The sequence below is a fragment of the Triticum urartu genome, chromosome 5A (assembly GCF_056163025.1).
Source record: "Triticum urartu cultivar PI428250 chromosome 5A, HENAU_Tu73, whole genome shotgun sequence".
Taxonomy (NCBI): domain Eukaryota; kingdom Viridiplantae; phylum Streptophyta; class Magnoliopsida; order Poales; family Poaceae; genus Triticum; species Triticum urartu.
The window spans coordinates 439732086-439753526 of NC_141877.1; the positions used below are offsets into that span (position 1 = coordinate 439732086).

General features: G+C 43.1%; 3 protein-coding genes across 4 annotated transcripts; 2 read left to right on the plus strand and 1 right to left on the minus strand.

Annotated features, from left to right (window-relative positions):
* Positions 1-516: 516 nt before the first annotated feature.
* Positions 517-6381, plus strand: LOC125509530 (uncharacterized). The gene is made up of 2 exons (XM_087524132.1): positions 517-1174; positions 3539-6381. The coding sequence occupies exon 2, from the start codon at positions 5704-5706 to the stop codon at positions 6379-6381; it is 678 nt and encodes a 225-aa protein (XP_087380258.1). The 5' UTR covers positions 517-1174; positions 3539-5703.
* Positions 6382-8414: 2033 nt separating this feature from the next.
* On the minus strand, positions 8415-16642 carry LOC125509531 (Prolyl oligopeptidase family protein). 2 transcript variants are annotated; one of them, XM_048674516.2, is made up of 12 exons: positions 15656-16642; positions 14067-14289; positions 13846-13987; positions 13567-13764; positions 13299-13433; positions 12856-12984; positions 11334-11737; positions 10844-11060; positions 10091-10281; positions 9398-9717; positions 9114-9285; positions 8415-8955 (listed from the first exon to the last, which is right to left on the minus strand). In XM_048674516.2, exons 1-10 carry the CDS (start codon positions 16194-16196, stop codon positions 9537-9539), a joined length of 2361 nt encoding a protein of 786 aa, XP_048530473.2. In that variant the 5' UTR covers positions 16197-16642; the 3' UTR covers positions 8415-8955; positions 9114-9285; positions 9398-9536. The 2 variants fall into 2 exon arrangements, with proteins under 2 accessions (XP_048530473.2, XP_048530472.2); XM_048674515.2 differs by having other exon boundaries at positions 8415-9285.
* Positions 16643-16669: 27 nt separating this feature from the next.
* Positions 16670-21237, plus strand: LOC125509532 (uncharacterized). Its single transcript, XM_048674517.2, has 2 exons — positions 16670-16968; positions 19944-21237. Exons 1-2 carry the CDS (start codon positions 16726-16728, stop codon positions 21093-21095), a joined length of 1395 nt encoding a protein of 464 aa, XP_048530474.1. The 5' UTR covers positions 16670-16725; the 3' UTR covers positions 21096-21237.
* The last annotated feature ends 204 nt before the right edge of the window (positions 21238-21441 follow it).

Below are 21441 nucleotides of genomic sequence, written 5' to 3' on the forward strand. Positions count from 1 at the left end.
ACCAAACAAGTTAATGCAAGGATGGAGGCATGTAGAACAAACTGCTGTTTCACAATTGGTTCATGCAGTCAGGCCACAACACCATAGGCCCATAAAACAGATATATTTGTCAAGTTTAGTAAACAAGAAACCATTTGACAGGCAGCTGGCGCCAAAAATTTTGCTGGCTCGACTGTATAAACCTATTTTTGTCAAGAGCAACGGTATAAATATATGTGGTGCAGAGCACTCTATAATAAGATGAGATGGGATTAAGATCATCTTTGCTATGAACGCGAACGCAATTCCAAAATTATCCTCACATTTGGTGTCTGAACTATGGAAAGCATGCATGACATGATTACCCCTGCTTCACGTGTATAAATAAAACTATAAAAAAATAATACTTCATCCGTCCTAAAATTCTTATCTTAGATTAGTCTAGATACAGATGTATTCAATACTAAGACGTGATTTGATACATCCGTCTTTAAACAAATTTAAAACAAAAATTTTGAGACGGAGAGAGTACTCCCAGGGATCCATTTTGCTAACGCCGTAGCAACAATCCCCAAGGATACACCATGCACCTTTGGCATGGGGCAGCGTCTTACTTCCATGCGTACAGTCCATTAACTTCCTAGATAATGATTCCGCAACAAAAAAAACTTCCTAGATTAATGGGCTGGAATGGGCTGGCCGAGGGCTTCGTTTCGGCCTCTGTAGCAGCAGCCCATAGGACACCTGGGCCATTATTTGATAGATGTGCGGGAACCCTAGTAGCCGCCGCCCGCCGCCACCCGCTGTGCCCATCCCCATGGCCGCTTCCCCTCCTCCGACGAAAGTGGTCGCCGGCGCTGAAGACGGGAACTCCTCCTCCGCCATCCCCAAGATCCAGCCGACGGAGGCCAAAGTCGGCGAAGAGAAGGCCGCCGCCATGGAAGCAACGTCATGGTTTGGCCGGTTTGGGCAGCTCTACTTGGCCCTCTCGTCATCCGCGCCTCGCCGGTCAAGACAGAAACCGAGAGGGGGAAGGCCACCGGTGCAGCGACGGGAACTCCTCCGCCGCCAGTCCCAAGACCCACCCGCCGCACGCCGGAAGTGCCTGTGTGAAGACATCCTGGCCAGGCCGCTTTGGCCAGTACTACTACCCCGTCCTCCTTGCACTGCTCATCCGCATCTTACCGGTGAACAAGTACTCCCTCCGGTCCTTTTTACTCTGCATATTAGGTTTGACCGGTCCTTTTTACTCTGCATATTAGGTTTGACTGAAGTCAATCTCCTTCAACTTTAACCAAATTTGTACAAAAAATTATAGACATTCACATAACAACACCAATATCATTAGATTCGTCTTGGAATATATTTTCATATTATAGATGCTAATAATTTTTAATATAAATTTGGTCAAACTTAGCAAAGTTTGACTTTCGGCAAATCCAATGTGGAGAGTAAAAAGGACCGGAGGGAGTACTGGCTTCAGACCTTCTGGAAGCTCAGCCCCATCCGCCGTGCATTTATCATACTCGCCTTCATGGCCATGGGTTTCATGCTGATCCTGGCCTTGGCCGTTCCTGCCCTGTTACTGGTGCACTTCCACGGGCAGGAGATGGCCCAGGTGTGGGTCATGTCGCTCACTCTGTGTTCATACGCCTTCCATGCCTCCCTCTTCATCTGGAAGGATTGGTGGTTCTACACAGACTTCGCGCGTCTCTCTTACGGCCCCCTGCTGGCCTACTCGCTGCCACTGCCATCGGCCCTTGCACCGCCATCTTCATCCTGCATTGGAGCACGGTTTGGGCCGCTGGATACCTGGGCTGCTGCATCGCTTTGCACCGCCTGCACAAGGGGACCGAGCGGGGCATTCACGAGTTGCCTAGGCGGTCGTGCCATAGCAAGTACACACCCAAAGAACTCACCTTCTTGGTCTGTATCAGAGTGCTCATTCTCTCGGTGGGTTGGACTATGTTCATGGCGTTGCCGATCTACGGATTTGAGCTGACTGAACAGCTGTCTATTGTCGTACTCCTCTCCTCCATTGGCTGGATGTATGTCACCCTCTGGTTATACCATGTCGCTAACTATCTCATGCACGGAGTTCTCCTTAAGGGGCCAATGAATTCACTTCCATATCTGATCCCATGTGCCGTGTTCACTCCTACACTCTTGCTTCTGCCTGTTATGTTATCGGTATTGTTACATTGGCTGTTGCTGATGGCCGTGGTTGGCTTCCTTGGGTACCATCTTGCTGTTTACATACGCTACTTGCACACTGCCGCACCATGGTATGTGTGATCTAGCTTAACTTGTTCGTTTAATTATTCTATCAACTAGCTGGGTATGTGTATTCTTCATATGTTCTACAGCTTGGATGCAATTTTTGTGTCAAATTTTCTAAGTTGACATTTTGTGTTAGTGATTTAATGTCTGATTTTATGGGAAACTTTAGTATGGTCTTCAGTATGTCTAGAGTGAACGATCAGTAAAAATACCACTACGACCCCTCTTTTTCTTAGGTAAAATGCCTGCAGAAAATGAATTTTATTCAGGAAGATACCAGGATTAGGCTTTGTTTCATGTTCGATGATACAAGTTTTGATCAAAGGGTAAACTCTATTTATATGCTGCATTAAGTGCCTCATGCAACTTTCATGCATTTATCTAAAATATTGGCAACACCTAGCCAACTAGAAGACATCACAGTTGAGCCCAGATGTGGGTAATGACATCGCAATTGTGTATCACGGCACTATATAACACTAAAACTTTGTAACATTGATCATCAGTGTTACTTCCTCCCTCTGTGTTGCTGCTAACAAAAGTTGAAAAAACCACCTCTCCCCCTTTAGTTTATCAAGCTGTGTGGTCACCATGGTATGTTCTGAACCAAGTTCCATTTAGGCATTGTTTGAAGAAGTATATATAATTGTTTTGCAGTAAACCAAACTATTAGAGTGTAATAATGCAGGTTTGTATGAAGACTATTGATTTAGTGAGTAGAGAGACAGTAGCATAAGATGTGACGTTGCAGTTAGGTTTTGTCAAGTCATCAAAAGAAATTACAATTCTTAGTAACAATATCCACTTTTCCTTCTTGACCCTAACACTATTAGTGCAGTTCCAATTTATAATTAGTTAGTTTTGTATAGGTATTCACCATAATATTCTATCGACTAGCTAGCTAGGTGATATATGTTTTATATATGATCCAATTATTATTTTTCTTATTGTTACCCTTATTAGCTCTGGGTATATAATGCAGTGTTTACCATTCTCTTTTGAGACAACAATTTCACTTCTTTGATAGAACATGTTAGCTCGCAAAAACGTCTTATATTATGGGACGGAGGGATTAGTTTATAGACTAATAGCACTGCAAAATGACATTGCATATGTCCTCTTGGTCTTAGCAGAATGCCCATAGAAATGAATCTTATTCAAGGAAAAAAATACCATTGAATGCATTGTAACAACTTCAACTTTATCATCACATTGATAGGTCGCTTTGCCCTAAGTATGGTTAGACAGAGAAGTAATCAATGAAAGTGTTATTTTGCAGTGAAACAAAAGCACTTGAGGGAGACTGAAGATATATGTGCAGCTGCGCAGCTACTTTATGAGACAGAGAAGGTAATCGATGGAAGTATTATCTTGCAATTGGAATGTAGTAATGCAGTCCAAGTATAGTTGCTGAATTTTCCATCTTTATGAGCATGGTTTCAGTGTTACTAAGCTAATTTACATTGAGACTGAAGCAACAAGGCATACCACTACCAGTTGGTACTAGTAAATAGTACTCCCTCCGTTCCAAAATAGATGACCCAACTTTGTACTAACTTTGTACTAAAGTTAGTACAAAGTTGGGTCATCTATTTTGGAACGGAGGGAGTACTAATTTTGTTATCACAAAATGAAAGCAGAGCAGGATAATGACGTTGAGTAAATGAACAACAAAATCTTCCATGTCTTTAATGACGAAATCAGATAATGAAAATTTGATATTGTGAATTAAATTTAGCCGCAAAGTGTGTTCTGGAAAAGCATCCCCAAAATATTAAATCCAAATTAGTGAGAAAGATAAATCCAAAATTTACTAAATTTAAATTCATAATAATGTTATTAGATTGTGTTGATCTCTAGTCATAGGATATATTGATCTGTTAATTGGGTGATTCTTCTAGTTACCATTTCCCAATGACTCAATCAGGTCATTGATTGGTTTCCCACCTATTAATCTTATATCCAAACTTATTCATACACTAGACAATGTATAGAACTATCGATAATTATTCGGTTTCCCATTTTTTTTCAAGGCTAGTAAATTGCTATTTTGTCCTTTGATTCTAAATCGTTGGAAAACTTGGAGAAGATGGTAATGAATATGTTTTACAATGCTTGTGTTCTTCTCTTAAGATTCTACAGATGTTGTTGTCAGCTATCTACATCATATTATAGTACTCCCTCCGTAAACTAATATAAGAGCGTTTAGATCACTACTTTAGTGGTCTAAATGCTCTTATATTAGTTTACAGAGGGAGTATATGTTTAGACGGTAGTGCTCATGTCAGTTCTCGTGCTCGGGTGCTTCTTATTTTATGAAATGTGTCTTTGACCAAGTCTCTGCGGCAGACCAACAGTATGGAGAGGCTGGAGATTATTTGTTGTATGTTCATCAAAAGATGACCCCTTAAAACTCTATGCAAGACAATGTGTACAGTCGACTTTTTATGTGTTTGCATTGGGATATTATGTACTTCTACTCTTGGGGTGTTGGATATTATGTACTTCCACTGTTCGGTGTTGGATGTTGGATATGTGGAGCATAACTGTTCAGCTCTCCGCATGACAATATACTTCTAATTTTATACTCCATCCTTTCCTTTTTATTGGTTCATTTTTGTGTGCATGTGAGGTACTGATATGATAATAATTTAGGATTAAAATGCCCCTGGTTAATTGACGATCCTTCAAATTTGGACATTAGAATTCACATGTACTGTGATTTACCTAATTCTGGGTTTGATCTTTGAGCATAAGTAACCCTAAGTAGCTCGATAGTACTGAAAGGAAAACTTCTAATGTATTGGGACTTGGTGAAATTTATACAAAGAATTGCCGGGAGTGAATTTGTAGAGTTTGAATATATGTATGATTAACAATAGGAAGTTGCTAGGCGTTAGTCGGCTGATCTTAGCAAAAGATCAACCACGTGAAAACCGTTGATTTTCACGTGTACTCCTTGATGACAGGACCTCACTAGCACATGACATCACTTTCGTCCCCAACATGCCCATGTCTCCCCGCATCGCCTCTGGCATCCCCGCTACCCGCAGTGCAACATTGGTGTGCTCCATTGCAGCACCGTGCTCAGGTGGTATGACGATGCTCCAACGTAGCACCCGTGATGCTATGGGGGCCTCGACGATGCTCCAATGCAGCACTATCTGCACTCCCGTAGCACCACACGCGGCCCAGCGATGCTCCATTGCAGCATTGTCGATGCTCCTGTAGCACCACGCGGAGCTCGTGCATCACGACAGTGCGATCACGGCAACCCCCACATCCTTTTCAAACCACTCCCTGTAGTGTCGCCATCCCGCGCAGTGATCATCCGCGTCTTCGTGACCATGTCCTCCTTGCTGATCCTGGCCTTGGCCGTCCCCACCCTGTGTTACTGGTGCACTTCCACGGGCAGGAGATGTCCCAGCCTCCCAGGTGTGGGTCATGTCGCTCACCCTCTGCTCATACGCCTTCCTCGCCTCCCTCTTCATCTGGAGGGACTGGTGGTTCTGCACAGACCTCGTGCGCCTCTCCTACGGCCCCTTGCTGGCCTTCTACGCCGCCGCCGCCGTCGGCCCTCGCACCGCCATCTTCATCCTGCACTGGAGCACGGTGTGGGCCGCGGGCTACCTCAGCCGCTCCATCGCCCTGCACCGCCTGCACAAGGGGACCGAGCGGGGCATCGACAAGCTGCCTCGGCCGTCGTGCCCTAGCACGAACACACCCAAAGAACTCGCCCGCTTGGTCTACGTGAAAGCATTCATCATCTCGGTGGGCTGGACCATGTACATGGCGGTGATGATCTACGGGCTGAACATGACTCAGGAGCTGTATGTTGTCTTAAACCTCTCCATCCTTGGCTGGCCCTATGCCGCCCTCTGGTTATGCCATGCCTCTAGTAATCTCACGCGCGGAGTTCTCCTTATTGGGCCGATGGATGCGCTTCCCTATCTGGTCCCATGTGTGGCGCTCGCTCCTACCATCATGTTCCTGTCTGTTATCCTCGCCGTGTTGTTCAATTGGCTGTTGCTCATGGTCTTGGTTGGCTTCCATGGGTACCATCTCGCTGTTTACACGCGCTACTTGCACACTGCCGCCGCCGCACCATGGTACGTACTGTGATCTAGCTTAACTTGTCATTCGTTTACTTGTTCTATATCAACTAGCTATGGTATGCATATTCTCCCTATATTCTACAACTTGGATGCAATTTTTGTGTCTATGAAATTTGCTACGTTTTCATACTAAGTTGACACATTTTGTGTTAGTGATTCAGTATGTCTAGAGTGAACGATCAGTAAAAATGGCACTATGGTCCCTCTTTTCCTTGGGTATAAAATGCATGCAGAAAATGAATTTTATTCATGAAGATACCAGGAGTAATTAGGCTTTGTTTCATGTTCGATGACACAAGTTTTGATCAAAGGGTGGTACATGAGCAATTACACAACTCTATATATATATATATATATGCATCAAGTATGGTTTTCGCCCGGCTTTTTCCATTAATTAATTGGGAAACTCTTTTCTGCTTAACTAATGGATGAGGCAAATCTTTTGCTCCATTTTGAAAAAATATATATGCATCAAGTGTCTCATGAAACTTGCTATTTATTTAAAATATTGGTAACACCTAGCCAACTACTCCCTCCGTTCCAAAATAGATGACCTAACTTTATACTAAAGTTAGTACAAAGTTGAGTCATCTATTTTAGAACGAAGGGAGTAGAAGGCATCACAGTTGAGCCCAGATGTGGGTAATAACATCGCAAATGTAGACTATATATTGATTTAGTGAGTAGCGAGACAATAGCATAAGTTGTGACATTGCAGTTAGGTTATGTCATGTCATCAAAAGAAATTAGTATGAACTCAAAGCCAACTACAATTCTTAGTAACAAAATCCACTTCTCCTTCTTGATCCTAACACTAGTAGTACAGTTCCAATTTATAATTAGTTTTTTTGTATATATAGGTATTCACCATAATATTCTATCGTCTAGCTAGGTGATATCTGTTTTTTTATGAAATGTGCCATTGACCAAACCTGTTTTGGCCGCAGACCAAAAGTATGGAGAATCTGGAGACTATTTTGGTGCATGTTCATCAAAAGATGACCCCTCAAACTCTATGCAAGACAATGTGTACCATCAGCTTTTTATGTGTTTGCACTGAGATATTATGTACTCCTACTGTTGGGGTGTTGGATATTACATCCACTGTTGGGTGTTCGAGCATAACTGTCCAGCTCTCCGCAGGACAATATTCTAATTTATAGTCCCTCCTTTCCTTTTATTGTGCTCATTTGTGTGTGCATGTGAGGTACTGATCTGATGATAATTTAGGACTAAAATGCTCCTTGTAAATTAATGATCCATCAAATTTGGACGTTAGAATTCACATATACTGTGGTAAAAAAATAGTTAACAATTAGTAATTTACCTAAAAATTGGGCTTGATCTTTGAGCATAATAACCCCAACTAACTCGGTAATACCAAAAGGAAATCTTCTGAAGTATTGGAACTTTGTGAAATTTATACAAAGATTTGCTAGGAGTGGATTTTGGATGGAGTTTTTTTAAGTTTATGATTAACAGTAGGCGGTTGCTAGGCGTCAGTCCGCTGGTCTTAGGAAAAGATAAGTAAAATATCAGCCACCTGACCAACCGTTGCGTACTCCTTGATGACAGGACCTCACTAGGACCATGCCATCGCTTCCATCCCCGCGCCGTGGACGTAGCTTCGGCGAGAGCTGCAACAATGGTGTTGCTCCGGTGGCCCTGCGATGCTCCAATGCAACACTAGTGATGCTCGGGGTCTTCGACAGTGCTCCAGTTTAGCACTATCTGCACACTCATAGCACCACTGCAACAGCATGCGGAGCCCTCGCATCACGACGGAGCCCTCACATTGGAAGCTTCCATGAATTACACATGTTAAGAAAGGATAGGACATCCAGTTGGTTCTATACAGCCATTTCAATTTTATCAAATTTGAAATAAAAGGGGGAACCACAACATCTCCCGTTGCCGCTGGTAACTCTCCCAAGGTAATAGTGACAATGATGCTACACGCGACTGCACGCCGTGTTGGGCATTGATCTTATCAGAAGGTAATATACTGATTGACAGAAAATAAAAATCAAAGAGACTTCGTTCACATTACAACTCCTGAACTCTAGCTTTCTTTTTCCAGTTCTGAATGGTACTGTACAAATATATGGACATTTGTCATCGAGCCTGCAAGGTGTCAACCACGGTTAATCCGAATTGCACCGGATGGAAGTACGGTTTATACAGAGCAACAACATCACCAGTGCAAATAAGCTACAAAAATGAAAACCAGATGTAATATCTCTCCAACTGAATCCCCCATGTTCAATGCTTCATGCCTCTTGACATCTTTCCAGCTTCTCATCGGTAGAAGTTCCCACATCGACAAAAACTTATGGTATACATGGTCATCCAACTGTTCCACCCTCCCTGATTATCACACCAAGTTCACGTTGTTCATTCCTTACTTTGCTACAGGCGTTCATAGGCTGTGAGAATTTGAATTTCAGTGAAAGGATGAAAGATTGATTTGGCGCTTCCGCTGCTAAGAGTTGTATGTTCTGGTCTCACTGTCATAGTGCACACCTATTATGCAGCAGTGCATCTCCAAGGCCATGAAGAATCGAGTTTGCAATACTCCTACCTAGCATCCAGTTTAGCAGTATCAGCTTTCCATATACAATATGCGTATCTTGGCCTAATTTAACTTAATGTGCCAATGAGTAGATGACGGCGTGTTCCATCTCTAATTCATGACATATGATGTCAATTCCATGATGGAAGGGGGGAAGATAACAATACTTGTTTCGCTGATATGGTTCAACTGAGATGATCCAATTATAACATCATACAATTGGTAGAACCGTGGCAGACCAGGTCGGTGGTGGCAAGAGATCAGGCCATTTAAGATAGCTCGAGTGGGCAGCTATCTCATATAATGTAGGAATATGTGCATATGATTTTCCTAGAACATCTGGAAAGTCGATGAGAGAATCAATCAATCATGTGTGTTACAATCAATGTGCTTGGAATCTGGAAGAGAAGTTATTTCTACTTGGTAAGAAAGTAGAATAGGAGTGTGTTACCTCGTATAAGCTCCAATCGATGGACTAATCCTCAGATCTCGTTAAACATGGAGGACTGGCGACATAGCACATGTCCCACATGGGCCGCATCATTGAGTTTGAGAAACAATTTCGGAAGCCGAAAGGCAAAGGATGTTGTTCAGGTATTGTTCACCATTTTAATTAGGAAAGCAGTCTCCGTTGCTAATTCCTTGGTTTCCAAATACTTGCTTTCTTCCACAACATCTGTTGTCAAGTTAAGAATTACAGGCCGCTCTGGATCATATTGAGTAAGTTCACGGACTTTTGCAACCCATTTAGCTGCTTCCCATACACCAAACCTATCATTGTCAAATGCAATAATTGGTTTAGTCAAACACAATAACTGGAGGATCAGAGCAGAATAGCCCATATGCAGACAATTTACAATAGCTCTAGTAAAATACTCCAAATGCAGATATAACTCAACCTCTATAATTTAGATTAGTACAGATGCAGGTAACTTACAATTTAATCTCTGAATGTAGTATACTACAGATGCAGATAACTTGAGTAAAATGGAATTAAGTGCAGTGCATCAAAAGGTTTTGACCTAGGAGTGGAATGCAGACTATAATGCTGGAAGGTATGGAGTAATGAGGACTAGCAAGTTTGGCCAAGTATACTGCGGATCCTAATGGTCCAGGCATAACTCTGTACCCCGGTAATGCATACCTTGTATTAAATGATGATGTCACAAACACAGCTGGGTAAGGGACATCCTTCTGGATATTATCATAGGGAGAATACTTCTTGATTGAAAGGAATTCTTCATGGTCTACAGGAAACCCAAACTCTTCATAATCAATGGCTGTAAGAGGTAGAATAGGATGGAGCAGAGTGTTGCAAACATCCAAGAAAGGGACCTGGGAAAGAAAAATGTGAGTTGTGGTAATGAATCATCAATAATATGAACAACAATAGATGCGGTAATAGCACATCTTGGAGATCACCAAGAATGGACGACTAATATGGCCATTCCAAGCTCAGCAAACCATTCAAGAACATTAATTTGCCTGAAGGCAATCCATTACTAAAAATGGTCATTAGTTGCTTTTACCTATCATATCTAGTGACAAAGAAAACAGCACTGGAAGGGCTTAAAAAAAATCACTAGGTTATTCTGCACGTAAGTTTGAAATGTGTGGGCCGGTTGGTTTGTGATTGGCAGATATTTAGGCTGCATTTGGCATTGCAGTGGATTACCATTATTGCATTTGCCCCACCGCTTTTGCATATTTTAGCGTTTGTTTGATCAGCTTTTGCCTACTTTTGTGGTTATTTCAACAGCAGATTATAAAATAAGCACAGCCCAGAACAGTTCAGCAAACCAAACTGAGTCTAGCTTCGTTTGAAACTTTAGCATGGACATCTAATTTTGGGGAACATGGAGTGACATACTGATTGCTACACATAAATCATGCATACCTTTAAAACAGCGGCACGGAACAAATCTGGACGAGTATTGATTGCCGAAGCCACCAGAAGTCCTCCAGCACTGTATCCCCATCCAGCAAGCTTATTTTCTTGTATGATACCTTTTTCAAGAAGAAATTCACCACAAGAGACAAAATCATATATAGAATTCATCTTTTTGGTACGTGCACCATCCCGGTGCCACTCCTTGCCATAACCTCCACCGCCCCTGAAACCATATATTTTTAAGTCAATACGAATGTTGCCAGTAAAAACTCTAAAGGCAAAAGCAGGCATGTTAGGCATGTTTTTGAAGATGGCATAAGCTCACATGAACCAAAATCAGTCAAACTCATCCATTTCTCACTGAAAATATTATCAGTGGGACAACGGAAGTCAATATGGACCTGGAAAATTGTCTCTATGGTATCTTTTCAGAAAGAATTCATTTGCTGTTTCAGGAGGTAAAGACGCCTTTTTCCAGAAAGTAGGCTATACGTACCTAACATCAGCATATGCAATCACCCAACCACGATCGAGTAGGCTCTTTAACTCACTACGCCAACGCTTATCCAGAATCTCACCATAGGCACCATGCCCATGAAGCAATCCTGGATTCCCCTCTTGCTTGTGCTTTCTTGAATATACCAAGGTGAGTGGAACCAAAACTCCGTCTTTCGATGGAACATCATAGTACTCACATGCATAGTATTCAGAGAGCTCATTCCAGTCACAATCTCCCAAATCTTCACTTGACAAATCAGCTCCATCTGAAGACAGCTTGCCCGCACTAGAAGCAAAAGCATTCCCATACAGTACCTTTGTTCTCTCATGAAGCATGTTTTGCTGTTGCACTATTTGCCACTTTCCATTTAGTAAGTTGTAATCAACAACTGCATCTGGCATCTAAGTTGAAAGATTAGGTTACTGCTAAGAAATAAAATACACTGACAAATACGAATTTTGATTGATCCATTTTAGTTCGCTAAATTACATGATGGCAAAATAAGAAGATCCACAAAGATAGTTGACAGCAATGTAATGCTAAGGTGCTACAACTCACAAGCAATACCTTCCCAGATGTGGAGTGGTATTGTAGTAACAGTTTAATAGTTGGTTGTAACTTAAGGACAATAGAGCAAAAGGTTTTTAACTAGTATAGTAGATATATAACAGGTTGCTTGTTAATTACCATGAAATATATTAAGAAAAAAAGTCCAGCTAATGAATAATGTTGAACTTTTTGTTACATTTGGTTTAATTGTATGGATAACAGCGACATCATGTATGAATGCACGTTTACATATAGGCGGCCAGGCAACAATTACATAAGCCAATTAAATCAAGATACAGCCATAGTCAACCCTTTAGATATCAGAAAACAACGATAAGAAATAATAACGAAATGTACTAATGAACAACTGTGCAAGCAGATTATCACAAGAGATACTAAGTTGCTAGCACTTAACCACCTTGTAAAGGAAATAAAGCATAGCACTGAATTCGCAAAAGAAAAAGAAAATATAACGTTGAAAACATGGTAGGAGATGATTTAAATTGCAAAGTAGATAAAATACTGTGTACTGTTGGGAAGGTGGCAGAGTGAAAGGTGGCTTCCAAGGATATGTTTTCTTCTACAATACATTTGTAGCATCATTCATCTGCTGTGCTACTTTATAAATGAAGACCTTCAGTGACACTCAGAACCAAAGGATATCTAGGGCTAATACATCTTAAGTTTTTCATGTAAATGTTTTCTCTATGAGAAATAGCCAACTCAGACAATTAGGGTAGTATTTACATAAACTAATGAAGGCCAGTTATCTCAACCAAATAATGGGATGTCCAAAATCAACATTTCCATACGTAAGAAAGATGGTGTTACTTCATAAAAATAGAAAAAAAGTATAAGTAACTAATTTGGCCCTGCTGTGCAAAGCAAAACGAAAAACAACTGTCCCAGTGTCGATGGTGTAGAAGGATGAAACAATGAGCTCAGACAAACAGCAGCCAGATATGCATACCACAGGTGATGATATTGTGAAACGCATTGTTGAGGAATAGTAATCATAATTTGGGCCAGATAATATCTGACACACATGATCGGGAAGAGGCAAGTCAAGTGGGTGAAAATCTGATAGATGAGCAGGTACCTGAGAAATGAATTGAATACGAAAAGTTATAGTTCTATAATATACAATTATGGTTGCAGCATATGAATAGCCAATAACAGGAAAATATGCTAAAAATGATGAGAATCATAGCTCAGTTTCAGATATCCAATTAGGCTATATGACTGCGGACTGAGTAAATTTAGTGAACAACAAAGATTTGCAATGTCGTCACTCCCGAAAGAGTAACAGACTGTGTGGGAGGCCATCACTAGGAAAATGTATAATTATTCATTTGATCATTTCTCAACTTAGGCTCTTGTATATAACATCATACGAAAAGAAGATTGACTTACTTGGATTTTTTCAGGTAGAGGCAGATTAACTGAACAAAGTCTGAGTTCTCTGCCTTGTCTCAGAATAAGCACCATATGAGTATTGCAAAAGTCAACATCTTCAAGAATAATACCTGGTTCCTCAAGGAAGACATTCTGAATTCAAACATCAAAATAGTGTCAAATAGACCGCACAAAGTCACTTGTCCCAATTAACTCAGAGCAACATTTTTCGTGACAGGTGCACTCGGACAACTTTGACATGACATAGTAGATGCATAGCACAAACCTTCCAACTCTTTGGCCCAGGAGATTCCACATCACACTGCATTAGGTAATGTGAATTAACACAGACACCTTCTCTTGCAGCATCGGTGAATAAATACAGGCGTCCATGATGATGCTCCACAATGCAATGAACTTGGGATTCACCTTCCCATACCAGTGTCATTCTGGACAAGGGGTCAGAAGCCCTTATTAAATATACCTGCAAAAGGATAATCTTGAATGAGTAACAAACAGGGGACCAACTACGAATAATAAAGATAGGGTGTACGAGAAGCAGAACCTTTGAGTGTGTGTCAGAAAAGACATTTAACGTTATAAACCGAAAATCCTTGGTATGTCTGATATTCAAATAAATATTCTCATCAGGTTCTTCCAATATAAGAATATCATCCTTGTTTGATCCAATAATGCTGCAAAACAGCCTACCAAAGAAAAACTTCAGTTACAGTGCAATACAGCACAGCATAGATGAACCGACGCAACAAAAACAAATCCACCAACCTATATGGCCTTCTGTCCTCATTTGTAACAATATAAACTAGTGCTTTCCCGTCCATAGCCCATGAAATATTTGAGACCCGATCAGCACGAGGTTTATCGCATAGTGTGCCCGTCACCAGATCCCTGACCATTAAAGTGAAAGAATCCTTATCTTTGTCATACATGGTGTACGCAATGAAGCGGTGATCTGGAGAAACTTCAGATAGCTCCTCATATGAGTATCCTGCATAATATCGATAGGCTTTAGCTTTTGTAATATGAATAATCAGAACTAAAAAAGGACTAACTACCTTCGAACGCCCACTTCAGTACCAAAATGATTTAGCAAGTGTATTCCTCCAAAGATGAAGTATTTATGTCTGTATTCTCTAGTGCAGAGTTGGCAAAGTGCATAAAGCATAAAAAATGGCAGGGTGGGGATGCACCAGAGTATCTTTATTAGCCTTCGACTTGATATTTGGTAAGTGTACAATATTTGTACTATTCAGATCACAAGCCGATACAAGAACAATACAGCAAGATCATAGAATTAAAACAGCAAAAATGAAATAAAAATCAAGTACTATCATGATTGTGGAGAACAATTTAGGACCGCAATATTTGGCAAACGTTCGCTGGGAGGGGTTGGCATTTGCGAACGTTTTAGATCGCAAGTTTAGTTGTATGGGGTTGCCAGTTTCTTCACAAAACGCATGGCAATTTATGGAAAGAAGATAAATTTTGCGGCAAAAAAGGGCAGGATTTGCCATCTCCTACCAGCTAAAGTTGCCACAAAAAAAAAGTTCCCTTGCCATCCCCCTCCCAGCTGACGTTCACCAGTTATCATTAGCAATAATTTATAGCACATCAATGATCAACTGCAGTATCATTATGCAATTACTCCCTCCGTTCCTAAATATAAGTTTTTTTAGAGATCTCAATATGGACTACGTACCGATGTATATAGACATATTTTAGAGTGTAGATTCACTCATTTTGCTCCGTGTGTAGCCCATATTCGAATCTCTACAAAGACTTATATTTAGGAACGGAGGGAGTACAACCTAGCAAACTTATTTGGCACTAACTAACAAATGCCCAAACTTCTGGTAATTCTAAGGTAACACGCGGCAGATGCCTAGATGGTAAAAAGGTACTCCCTCCGTCTGGAAATACTTGTCATCAAAATGGATAAAAAGAGATGTATCTAGAACTAAAATACATCTAGATACATCCCTTTTATCCATTTTGATGACAAGTATTTCCGGACGGAGGGAGTACTTACTAGGTAACAAGGGTAGGAGCAAGTCAAGAAAATATTTCGTCCTGCTAACAAATGTATATACCAATGATAAAATCAAATATAAACAACAGCTACAGCAATTAAACACCAAACCTCACATTTGCTTCACCAGGATATCAAACCTCTCAGTCTATCGAGTCCATAAAACAGAATGAATGCACACAATAATAGCAATGAATTATTAAGAGGTGTAAATAGCATTGAGCCATTGACACGGCACTTTGAAAGGTAAAAATAACAATGACTGTGTAACAGAAGCCCTCATGCTCGAGACGACTGGAATAGTAGCAAGGTCAAATTTAATTACCTCCAAATCGCTCGGCCTCCTTGTTGTAATCCACCAATTTCTGTTCGATGCGCTTCCCAGCGGTGAAGTCGAACCCCGCGGAGGGGTCGCTGTAGGAGACGAACTCCCCATGGAGGGCGGCGGAGCGGCGGCAGAGCACGGGGTACTGCTTGCCCTCGTCCGCGCGGCGGTAGTAGAGCCAGGGGCCCCAGCGGGCGGGCGGCGTGCAGGCGTCGGAGGCGAGGCGGGAGGCCATCTCGAGCTGGAGCTTGCGGGCGAGGCGGTCGGCGGCGGCGGCGGCGAGGCAGGCCTCGGCGTACTTCTCCTCCGCCTCCATGTGGACGTCCATGTGGCGCATGGCGGCGGCGTCGGAGAGCGAGCCCATCCAGGCGTAGCTGTCGTGCCACGTCTCCCCGTGGATGGTGACGGGCTCGGGCTTCTGCGGCGGGCGCGGCGGGTTGGGCGGCGGGGGCGGCGGCGGCGAGGCCCCGGGCCTGGCGCGGCGGTGGACGTGGCGGCGTAGGAGGAGGAGGCGGGGGAGCAGGTCGAGGTGACGGCGCATGGTCGCCGTCGCCGGTGGTGGCGGGGGCTGGCGAGGTTTTAGGTGGGGTTTTGCCGTTTTGGCTCGCCGGATTTGGGGGAGGCAAATGATTTGGGAAATGGGACGACCGAAATGGGCTTCTGCTGTTCGGTGCTTTGCTGGGCTGGTAAAGGAGCATGGAGCAGCCCAACAGGCCGCATGGGGCTTCACAGAGACGCATTGCCGAGTGCCTGGTTGCTGGCCCACCACTACGGACGGTCAGCAAAAACCCGTCCAGATTCGATGGCACGCGACAACACTGGAGCCATAGAGCTCACTCGCCGACGAGGGCCCCGACCTCGAATCACATACGGCGGCATCTCCGGTCCCAAACGAGCAGACGACCAAACGGAAAGCAGTTTCCCACAATGACGCGCGGGCCAGCGACGCGTCCGGGCCCACCCGTCATTCACTGTAACCCACACGCAGCCCCACCTGGCAGTCTCGTCTCGCCAAAAGGCGCCGCACAGCGGGTGGCGGCGCGACGCACGCACGCACGGCTCCTCCTGTCATGAATCTGGCCGCCCCCGTCTCCACCTCCACCTCCACGGCCGTCCCTCTCCATGCCCATGGGCTCATGCCATTAAACCTCGCCTCCGCCTCCTCCTCCTCGCTCCGTCGCTCCCTCTTCGCCTCCCTCCGGAAGAAGATCTCGCCGATGGCATCCGCCCCCGCCTCCGCCTCCGCGGCCCTCTCCACCGCCGCCCCCGCCGACAACGGCGCCGCCAAGCCCGCGGAGCAGCGGCCCGTGCAGGTCCGTGCGCGTCGCTCTCCCTTTCTCTTCCTGACGCCTCGCTATGTGGGGTTCGGTGGCTCAGGTTCCAGCTCGCGGGTGCGGCTCTATGTGGCTACTCACAGTCGGGAATCAAAACGCATAGCCCTGAAAGCGTTATTACCCAATCTCCTATCTATCGAACTAGTTGCTGCAGAGTGGAGACCAGCTGATTCTGATTTTAGGCTTTGAGTTGCTTCGGTTCAGCAGCTTCTGCTGTGCATACCACCTACCACGTGAGCTGAGGTTAGGAGTAGCTCCAATATAGGCAAGCTGCATTGCTAGAAAATCAAAGTAATCTTCAGGCTAGTTATAACTTCAGTTCGATGCCATGACATTTGCTACTGTGAATGGCATGTTCAGCTGTATGTAGATGAGAAACATTTGTTGGGTCCATTTAACAAGGAAAGGGAAAACCTAACTGTCGTAGACAATATCCGTTCAATTTTAGCTTCTTTATTTTGTGTAGTCGCAGACTTGAAGTTTCTTATGCGATTGGTTAAAAGTACTACTTCACTGAGTTATATGAAGTTAGTTTAGTTATTTGTTTAGTATTAGTGCTAAGAAGCATAACAGGAAGCTAGCACAAGAATGTTCGCAGCTTTTGCTGCAGAAGTTAACTACTGTGGTTTTTTCTTCCAGAATGTAAGAACATCAGAATGGGGATATCAATTAAATGTTTAAGAGAAAATTATCAATATCTTAATATAAATATTGACTCTGTCTAAACTTATAACGGAATCCCTTCTGTCCGGCAATCATTTAAGAAGAGAAGTGACGGCATAAACCATCCAAGATATCTCAAATTCCCATCTTTCTTTCTTTCTTTCTTTCTTTCTTTTCTATTTGGGTAGAAATTCCCACCTTTCTGGTCAGGCCCATATTATCTACTTCCTCCGTCCCAAAATTCTTGTCTTAGATTTTTCTAGAGACGGATGTATCTAACACTAAAACGTGACTTGATACATCCGTATTTAGACAAATCTAAGACAAGAATTTTGGGACGGAGAGAGTATCAATTATTCAATAGCTGTATATATAAATAATGCAGATGGAAACTATGTGCCTTATTCAAAGAATTCTAGTACCGCTTATGTTCGTTCCATACATGTTTATACTCTGCATTCTGCCATGTACCATAAAGGTCCATATGTTAGACTGCTACTATTTTCCAGTTTTCCACGGCTATGAGCCAATGACCCATGTAAAGAACAGGTTGTACATTGTCATTTGTAAAACCAAAATTTATATGTGCGTGTACCACCCTACGGACTACACTATTACTTTATTTCCATTTTTTGGTTACATCCATTTTGTCCTTGCAGAAATCGGCCATGACATAAAATGCTCCAGATAGCCCAAAAATAGTGAGCCAAGCCAATAGTTAGAGGGTAAAGTGGACTTCTATTTTGGCGTGGTTGCAGTTTCCCATGCCATTAGTCAAAAGAATTACTGTAGGGAGTTTTAGGCAGATAGGAAGAAGTTGGTTTTGCTAGCACAATCTGAATTTTTACAACTTATGATGCAGAACATAGCCCACGGGAAATAGCTAATGTAAAATTTATCTGATATAGAACACTCATATCGATAAAATGGTTTGAACTATTTACTAGAGAGAAAAAAAGGGGGCACCCTGCCCTTTTTTAACCAATGCCGAATCGACGACCTATGTATAAAAAAGAGAGGCGGATAAGATATTAGGTGGCTGTTTGATACCGCCAGAAAGACAAAAAAAAGATTCTAAGGAATCAAAAAAAAAGGGAAAAATTGGGTCTATGTTCAACAGAAAAAAAGGGGGTTCCTCCGGAAATTATATACATCAGACAGGGAACAAAACAAGTTTAGGAGAAAGAAACAAACTTTTAGCATGCATGTAGATTGTTGGTCATTCCTTATTGGATTTTATTAACTTATTAGAAAGTGGTAGACCATCCAAAATACCACAAATTCGCATCTTGCTGGTCAGTCCCATTATTACTCATCAACTACTACTTCCATGCTTGCTCTGACCATACCTGTCTAGTTCCTATTAAATTCGTACCTACAAATGTGAAGTGAAATACACACTTTTCCCACGGGGAAATTGAAAATACACACTTGTGTGAAAGCCATATTGGAAGATAGAATGTTGAGTTCCGATGAAATTCGTGCAGCACGAAAGGGTACAATATTGTATAATGTAGGGCTAAAAATCGGCATGAGTGCATGACAAAAAACAATGGTGCCACTTTTGTGATTGTCCTACTTCATCATGGCCATAACCCGGCATGCCCTGTATCTAGGTGATTTTAGTTTCATGGTATTGCCAGCCATGACGCCAGGGATAGCATGTTGGTTAGAGAAAATCAAGGAACATTTTTTTACACCCAATTGCAGATTTTGACGGTTTTCGGACAGTTTTCCTTATTAACTGGTCAACTCTCTTCTTCTATATGAAAAGGTAGAGCTCCTGCTGGTTACGCGATTTTCTTTTGTTTTGCAGAGTTTGGAGCAGTTTGATCATTTTGATCTCTCTCTTTTTATTATGTATGCGTGCGGAGTCTGGGTACTCCAAAATAGATGACAGAAGAGAGGTTGGACATAAGAATGTCAGCCAAACTGTTGCTTAGAACCTTGGATTTTGCCAAGGCACGACCGTTTGTAATGTCGAATCAACAGTCAAAACTGTAAAACCTGTCCACTTTACAAACATATTATGTGTACAGCACGATGCATAACTTTCATGCTTGGTAAAGTATTGTTAAAGTTCAACTGGCATGAACCAGATGTCCAGGGATTCTTCTGTGACTTCTATGATGATAGGATTAAACATAAATTTTGCTTCGATGTATTCTAGTTTTATTGAGTAATATAGGTTTTTCTTGTGTTTGTATCCATTCTTAAACGAGTTAGAGTTGTATTTCTTGTCATAGTATATATAAACTTGAGCTTGTGATTTAATCTCTTATGTATTGCAGGTGGCGAAGCGGTTGGAGAAGTTTAAAACAACAATTTTCACACAGATGAGCATGCTTGCAGTGAAGCATGGAGCAATAAACCTTGGTCAGGGCTTTCCCAATTTTGATGGCCCTGACTTTGTAAAAGAAGCTGCTATTGAGGCTATCAAGGCTGGGAAAAATCAGTATGCAAGAGGGTATGGTGTGCCTGAACTGAACTCAGCTGTTGCTGAAAGATTTCTCAAGGACAGTGGATTGCAGATCGATCCAGATAAGGAAGTTACTGTTACATCTGGGTGCACAGAAGCAATAGCTGCAACGATATTGGGTCTGATCAACCCTGGGGATGAAGTGATCTTGTTTGCTCCATTCTATGATTCTTATGAGGCTACACTGTCCATGGCTGGTGCGAATGTCAAAGCCATTACACTCCGCCCTCCGGACTTTGCAGTCCCTCTTGAAGAGCTAAAGGCCGCAGTCTCAAAGAACACCAGAGCAATAATGATCAACACACCTCACAACCCTACCGGGAAAATGTTTACAAGGGAGGAGCTTGAATTCATTGCTGATCTCTGCAAGGAAAATGACGTGTTGCTCTTTGCTGATGAGGTCTACGACAAGCTGGCGTTCGAGGCGGATCATATATCAATGGCTTCTATTCCCGGCATGTATGAGAGGACCGTCACCATGAACTCTCTGGGGAAGACGTTCTCCTTGACCGGATGGAAGATCGGCTGGGCGATAGCACCGCCGCACCTAACATGGGGCGTGAGGCAGGCGCACTCCTTCCTCACATTCGCCACCTCCACGCCGATGCAATCAGCAGCGGCGGCAGCCCTGAGAGCTCCCGACAGCTACTTTGAGGAGCTGAAGCGGGACTATGGCGCGAAGAAAGCACTCCTGGTCGACGGGCTCAAGGCCGCGGGCTTCATCGTCTACCCTTCGAGCGGGACCTACTTCGTGATGGTCGACCACACCCCGTTCGGGTTTGACAACGACATCGAGTTCTGCGAGTACCTGATCCGCGAGGTGGGCGTGGTGGCCATCCCGCCGAGCGTGTTCTACCTGAACCCCGAGGACGGGAAGAACCTGGTGAGGTTCACCTTCTGCAAGGACGACGGCACGCTGAGGGCCGCGGTGGACCGGATGAAGGCCAAGCTGAGGAAGAAATGAAATGATTGGGCGGCGCGGTTTCGTGTAGCTGTTGATTGATTGTTTGAATAAAGTCCTGCCTGATCTGATCCGCATTCCGGTGCGATGCATGTAGTAACACTTTCCTGGCGGCGGTTATCTGTATGTCCTGTCTGTGACTTCATCTCTTGCGTCCTCGCTATTTTGTCTGTGTAAGGCGATGGTGATTGCTCGGGGCGGCTGACGGTCGTACGAGTGCTAGAACTTTTGCGGAGCAAAACTGCGGCTGCGATAGTGCTAGTATTTGCTCGGGCCTTTTCACCCGTCCTGTCATCGCTCCGTCAATCCAAATGAGCACGGCAGACTGCTTGATCTGTAGTACTACTAC